The sequence below is a fragment of the Volvox carteri genome, assembly GCF_000143455.1.
Source record: "Volvox carteri f. nagariensis unplaced genomic scaffold VOLCAscaffold_16, whole genome shotgun sequence".
Taxonomy (NCBI): domain Eukaryota; kingdom Viridiplantae; phylum Chlorophyta; class Chlorophyceae; order Chlamydomonadales; family Volvocaceae; genus Volvox; species Volvox carteri.
The window spans coordinates 1,575,634-1,582,198 of NW_003307559.1; the positions used below are offsets into that span (position 1 = coordinate 1,575,634).

At 55.6% G+C, this 6,565-nt stretch overlaps 3 protein-coding genes across 3 annotated transcripts in view; 2 read left to right on the forward strand and 1 right to left on the reverse strand.

Annotated features, from left to right (window-relative positions):
* Positions 1 to 352: 352 nt before the first annotated feature.
* VOLCADRAFT_90380 (uncharacterized protein) lies at positions 353 to 4,908 on the reverse strand (the record flags this gene model as incomplete). The annotated part of the gene is made up of 6 exons (XM_002949951.1): positions 353 to 499; positions 798 to 1,254; positions 1,759 to 1,940; positions 2,727 to 3,028; positions 3,318 to 4,360; positions 4,487 to 4,908. 6 exons carry the CDS (start codon positions 4,906 to 4,908, stop codon positions 353 to 355), a joined length of 2,553 nt encoding a protein of 850 aa, XP_002949997.1.
* A 500-nt stretch (positions 4,909 to 5,408) lies between these two features.
* On the forward strand, positions 5,409 to 6,149 carry VOLCADRAFT_90381 (uncharacterized protein; the record flags this gene model as incomplete). The annotated part of the gene is made up of 3 exons (XM_002949840.1): positions 5,409 to 5,627; positions 5,774 to 5,888; positions 6,070 to 6,149. 3 exons carry the CDS (start codon positions 5,409 to 5,411, stop codon positions 6,147 to 6,149), a joined length of 414 nt encoding a protein of 137 aa, XP_002949886.1.
* A 299-nt stretch (positions 6,150 to 6,448) lies between these two features.
* Positions 6,449 to 6,565, forward strand: part of VOLCADRAFT_90382 (uncharacterized protein) — a gene marked incomplete at both ends in the record, with an annotated part of 10,791 nt that continues 10,674 nt past the window's right edge. Inside the window, one exon of the mRNA XM_002949841.1 lies at positions 6,449 to 6,457. Within this exon, the coding sequence (XP_002949887.1) occupies positions 6,449 to 6,457 (9 nt within the window). The remainder of the gene's footprint in view (positions 6,458 to 6,565) is intronic.

Sequence of the window (6,565 nt, forward strand, 5' to 3'; positions counted from 1 at the left end):
CACACCGCTGCCCTCCGTCGCTCGGAAGCCACACGTCCGGTCTACACACTTTAACGTGGCTGTAAACCCGTCTGTCCGTCCGTCTGTCTGTCTATCTGTCCGTCTGTCCGTCGGGGTCCATTTGCGGTCCCCGAAGCCTTCGTTGTGTTTTTATCGGAGTGGGGGCAAATACCCCCACCCCCCCTTGGCGATTAAGTTCCCCCCCCGAATTTAAGTCATCATCGCTATGCCCTATCACCCGGCGCGTGTGTACAACTTGTGAAGGTGTGATAATATACCTCTATCTCAACAAACCGAGCAAGCAAGGGAAGCAAATTGCTAAGTAGCTAATTACTAAATGCTTCAGAAAAAGCTAACTTCCACCCGCCAGGGCGACCTTGGCAGTCCATGGTACGACATCCTCGGGAATAATGCCGTACAACCGTAGTCTGCCGCCCTCTGACAGCAGTGCCAAATGTCGCGGAGTAGGCACCATTGCTGAGACCACCTCATTTGCATCCTGCAGGGGGGAAGGACACCCGCACACAGACACGTACATACATACATACGCACATGCGCATGCCGCAATCTGGGTTTTCTGCCGTTACTTTAGGATGGTGGGACCGCCTAATCACATCCAGACAATCCTTCATCCGCAGTCCCGGGTACTATGTCTGACTGCGCATAGTGTTTTCCCCCTCCCGGACCCCCACGCGTCCTCCACGCGTCCTCCACGACCCCAAAACACACACAAACACACATCCCCCGACACGACACCCCCTTCCCGCACGTTCCCCACATACACACGCCTCACGCACCTCCACCACCTCAATCCACTGCAGCCGCTCCTCCTCAGGGATCACCATCATCCCGCTGAAGCCCCCATGCAACTGAGGCTGTCGTACATGTCGTACATGCCGTACACGACGGCTACCCCGCTCCTGCTCCACTCCGGCACGGCATCCATCACTGCCAGCGCCTTCATCCTTTGACGACAACTGTAAGCCCCTTATGCCATCCCCCTCCCCATCCGCCTCCTCGTCGTCCTCTTCCTCCTCGATTTCCTCCTCGTCTGAGGATAATGAGGATAATGACCCGCGGGTCGCTCCTGACGGCGGTATCAGCGGCGGCGGCAGCTCCAGTGCGAGTACTTGGCTGTGCGGCGGCCGGCCCCCGACGTTGTGCGGCACCGTCAGAAGCAGCAGATCCTCCGAAGCCGCCATCACGGGCCGCATGCGACCCAATACCAATGTGCGTGGGTGCTCCAGCTGCAACCTAATTAGGCAACATCGCGGGGGGAGCTTTACAAAAAGGGCGTTTGAGTGGTGTGTCGGCATTAGTGGGTAGTATGTGAGCGTATGTTGGTAGGTGGGGGCCGCGGGCGTGAAGGCAGGTAGGGGAGCGGGTTTATGCGCCCGGGGGGGGGATGTACGGCCGGTCACACTAACGAAAGCTTGATTAGGCAACCCAAACAGGTGCGCGTGCTGGAGCTGAAGACACTCAACCAACAAACCAGCGGAGAAATGGCCGAGAAGGCCCCTGGGAACCCCAGCAGACCAATTGCTAAATTATCTTTATTTGTCGTACTCCAACTGGTCCTCAGTCATGTGAATGTTGATCATCTGTAACTGCGCGTGAGTCCTCATCGACAGCAAAATCATGTGACAAACATACGTACACACACAGGCATGGTTTAGTTGGTCCGATATCTGTCCATTTACGGGGTTCCTCCTACACACAAAGAAATAAACATATAGACAGATAAACAGACAGACAAACCTGCTGGAAAAAAGCCGAGTCCAGGAGTCAGACCAGTGGCCCCCGCCAACTTCATCGCCGCCGCCACCGCCCTCTTCCTCCCCCGCCTCCCCCCCTTCCTCCTCCCCTTCCATGGGCAGGTTCCACAGGCACATCGCCAAGGTCACGCGCACGGAGCTGCCACCGCTGCCGCCAAAGCGTGCCTGATCAGGCAACATATTGGGCAGGAGAATATTAATGTTGCCACTGTTACAGCGGCGGGCTACCAAACTTCTATGCCTGGGAGAAAAGAAGGAGCCGAGCCAAAGGGCACATCGCCTGGCGCTGCAGGAAATACAAACCCGAAAAAGTGTGCCGACTGGTCCATACCGGCGCGCAAACCTACTACGCAACAGGGGAGTTGTAGACTACGACCGGACTAGCACTAGCGCTGCACTAGCGCTGCACCGCCAGTACCAGGAGGGGAAGTTCGCGGATATGGCACCCTATGAGTGGTAACCTCGTGCCTATCACTACCACTACCACTACCACTACAAGGCAGGCAAATTTGTGTTGAATGCCCCAATGAGGAGAAGGCATTAATATTAAGGAATAGCAATATTGGCATCAGGGTAAAACACTGCTGTAGAATATTCCACCAGGGGTTTCAGGGAGCCTTCCTTTCAAGGGCCTTACTTTTGGATCTCTTTTCGCCCCAGCCCCTCAACGTAACCCATACATACACTAAAACCTTTCAAGTGAACCCACATACATACACACATATTGCCGTACACGCCCAGGTACATGTCTGCCACTTACTCCTTCACTCCGGCCATCAGGACCACTATCTCTGAACTACGCCGAACTCCTTTCTGCACACCCACCCACCCCCAAACTCACCAAACCCATGGGGCAGTCTCCCCCCTTTCCACCCCCACCCCCCCAGCCGGCAACTGAGGGCTCCGTGTGGTGGGGTCGGTCCTCAGCCTTTTTTTGATTGCGACACTCACCCCCATGACATCGCTGCACATCACTTGCATAGTCAGCATCTGCCGCCGATACAGCAACAAACCGCTGCTCGGCGCGCCGCCAAAGATCTGCGTCGCCAAACGTTGCCCCACTCCGCCAGAGCACTCCGCGCCGCCGTCGGTACCGCCGCCGCCGCCGCCGCTGTAGCTAATTCCTCGCTTTCGCGGCGCAGCGCGGAAGATGTGTACGACTGGCGCCTGCGGTGACGTCAGCACGACCGCCGCCAGGCCCGAGGCCTCGCACACCGAGATCCATAATCGGTGCCGCCTGGATCCGGCTCGGGCTGCGATTTGGATTTGGATTTCCTTTCCTTAAAAAGCAATTCGGGTTGGACCGCTGATCGACACTTAGGGTGTTGTAAATGGCGAAAACGTTCGTCATCACTGCGAAAACTAGCAGGGAGAGCAATAAATAGATTCCAGCTTGAGTGGATCCTAAATCCGAAATGCCCGACATGGATCCACGCAAGGTATACGGCATCATCTATCTTTGTAACTGTTTTAATAATGTGCATAATAATACTCGTTCAGAGAAATAACAAAGCAAATTTCTCTTATTAAAGGACTACTTACCAGCGGGGATCGGAAAGATGTCCAAAACAGGCAACTGAGTGAGGTCGCTGATGTCCGCCACTCCCAGCGCGACCCGCTGCCGGCCCTGCCAGAAGCACAGTCGGCCCCCGTCGCAGCCGCTTACCGCCAACTCGCCATCCGCAGCCACCGCCAAAAGCCGACCCGGATGCGGCTCCGAAATCAACCAGTACGGCAGCGGCAGCGGCGACGCCGCCGCCGTCACGCTCCTCTTCAAAAGCGGAGAAGGATAACAAGTCTTGGAACAGCCACCTCCGGTGGCCGAGGACAAGGCAGTCATCGTCATCGTCGTTGATGTTGTTATTGTTGTTATTGTTGTTGATGTTGTTGTCAGGTCCCACACCGCCAGGCCGTGACCCATGGGTCCTGCTGGCAAGTACAATAGGCCGCCGCCGCAACACATGACCGTCGGAAGCAGCTCCGCAAGCGACGCGATTTGCCGTACGCTCTCCTCCGTCAGGTGCATAACCCCTTCTCCTTCTCCTTCCCCGCCGCCGCCGCCGCCGCTGCCGCCAACATCCCCGACGCATTTACTCGCGGCGACTGCTCTTAGACCGTCCGCGGCCGCTGCTGCTGACGCGACATCCGGCAATGTCGACGGTCGCGTCGCCGGAGATCGACCGTCAGGCGTCAACATGCACAGCCAGAGGCTGCCAATCGACACGTCGGCATCGGTGCCACCGCCACCGCCAGCGGCAGGAGCTGTCGTACCATCTGATACGGGTTCTATAGCTCCCGTTGCCGCTGCTGTTTCCGGTGACGCTGCAGCCGCCGCAGAGGAGGGCGGATGGGGCTCCAGGGGAATCGCCTGAACCGCCACCAGGTCGTCATGACCCACTAGTGACCACGAGCGTACCGCCCGTACCAGCGCACGGGAAACAGGATCGTACGACACTGTCAACGTCCGTACACCGTACTGCCTGTCGTACGCCTCCAGCGTAGCGCCCGGCGCGGGCGCGCCGGGCAGCGACGGTGACGGATAAGGTCTGCGGATACCGACTCGGCGAGCACACTGCTCGCGATAACTGCGTTTACAGCCCACCAGGAGAGTGTGTTTCGGGGGGTCAGGGTTTCGATTGCTCTGTTACCATGGCTGTAGTCCCGTACCCTTCCATCACGCAGTACCAACCGCGCCATCTATGAAGACGTACCTGGTGCAAGTCTCCCAGGGGGAAGGTTCGCCGTACTGTCGTACGTATATGTTTTGCCACGGTTGGTCGTCGCGCGCGGCTGCACACCAGGATCGACACACCATGGCCGCGTTTGCGAGGTCCGATACACGACGAAGCCTGTTAAGAGGTTGAGGATCAGAGGATTGGGTGTAAGGAAAGCTGTCGTGTCGGGTAACATGCAATTGCGCGTGGGGGATATTTGGGTCGTGGTAAGGGAGGCAGGGAAATTCCGTAAATATTTCATACCAGCAGAAGACTTTGTTTAGGACGTCAGTTTGATGTAGAACATCGTGTGTTGGAACTTCCTGGGAGGAGGTTGCGGCTGAGCTATTGTGCGTGGGCCCAGGAGCCTCGGCACCGGTTGGCCTGATTCCAACCAGGGCGACGGTATCCTCATCCATACACCTAAATGTTCTGTCAAATAATGTATAAAGGGCTTAATTTAGGTAGAGCCTGCTAGAGTGGACATCTCACGAATGCAGAATTCTTTGTCGTCCTATGCAAGGGCATCTGCGTTAGTTTTATACCAGCAGTTGAAGCGTGAGCGTTACATCAAAGCATTCTAGGCGCAACAAAGGCGTTTTTCATGCTTTCACCAGCGAAGTAAACAATCCTGTACGAAGAATACCCAGTAAGTTTAAGAGCATGCTTAATCCTGACGTGCAGATCCCGTGAAGAGTACCCACTGATGCAGACTATCGTCTTTGGTGGCTACAGAAGGGTTCCGTTGTGGTTGATCGCACGACACTTCAGTTTTTTGCAACCGCTGCGCCTATCCCCAACTGTGAACGCTCCTGCAGCTGCATCAAAACCACCAGGGATAATCTTCCCTATGCTGCGCATGTGTCTAGAGAATGGGAGAGGTCGTATCACTGCAACGCTATTAAAGCTGCACTGAATCATGGCGCTTCAGGCAGTGTTTCTAAACTTGCTGCTTTTATCCGTAGCTGCAGTAACTAGATCATTTGCAAAGGAAGCAAGCGGACCCGGAAGCGCTGTACCAACCAAAGCACAGCGACATCTAAAGCGTAGCGCCGGTAAACGTTGGGATGCTATCCATGACGTTATACGAGCGGAGATCAAATCAGCAACAAAGCACTTCCTCGAGGAGCGTTCTCGGGTACGTGCGGCTGCCATGGTAACATTTGATCTTCGCCTCTCCCCCGTCAACTGCCCTCGCACAGCAGCGACTGCATTCAATTTTAACACCGATATTTGGACCCACTCTCTACATCTTCATAACGTTTCTTCCGATGCTCGCAACAGGCTTTAGTACTGCCAATCGAGGTGGACCTGCTTTTAGTGGGCTTTGAAGGCGATGGTGGCTATGGCTACCAGCTGGACAAAAATGCGCTCGATGAACTACTAGGGACTGCCACGGGTGAGAACCACGGATTGCCATCGTCTCTCCCCAGCCATGGCATTGCTCCAGCTCAGTCCCCTCCCAAACCGAACTCACATCTGGGAAACGTCTGCAAACCCCACGGTAACCGCCCTCGCTGGTGAAAACTGGATTGCCGAGCTACTCCCCATCCCCGTCAGCGGCGACCCTCTGACCGGAGTTGCACGGAGCTGTGCTATTCCTGCCCAACAGGAAGTCTTTGACGGGAGAAACAACCCGCCAACTTTTAAACTCAAATAATGGGTCAAATCAATAATGACAGTGGTGCACTGATACAGTGTTTTTCCCGTACCCACAAATCCACAAACAAAGCCAGCCCAACCAGATGTGGTCAGATGCGGGAGAGAGAAGTGGAATAAGTACGGCGAGCGTATTATGATACAACTGTGTTGTGTGCGAAGTACGGGGACCCAGATACCCCTCTGTTGTGAAGTGTGCCGATGTGAGTGTGCGGGGTAAGGAGATGGGGAGGGAGATGAGGAAGGGAGCCCCAATAAAAGAATTGAACAATACGAGCTTAATTGGCCCTGTGGGCAATTATGGATGAGGTGCGCAATCGGTGGTGTATTTCATGTATGATACATCACATGCACACATCCTCGCCCGCCTTCCTGTGTGTACCCATGCATGCTATGATCACCCCGGGCCCCGCCCTC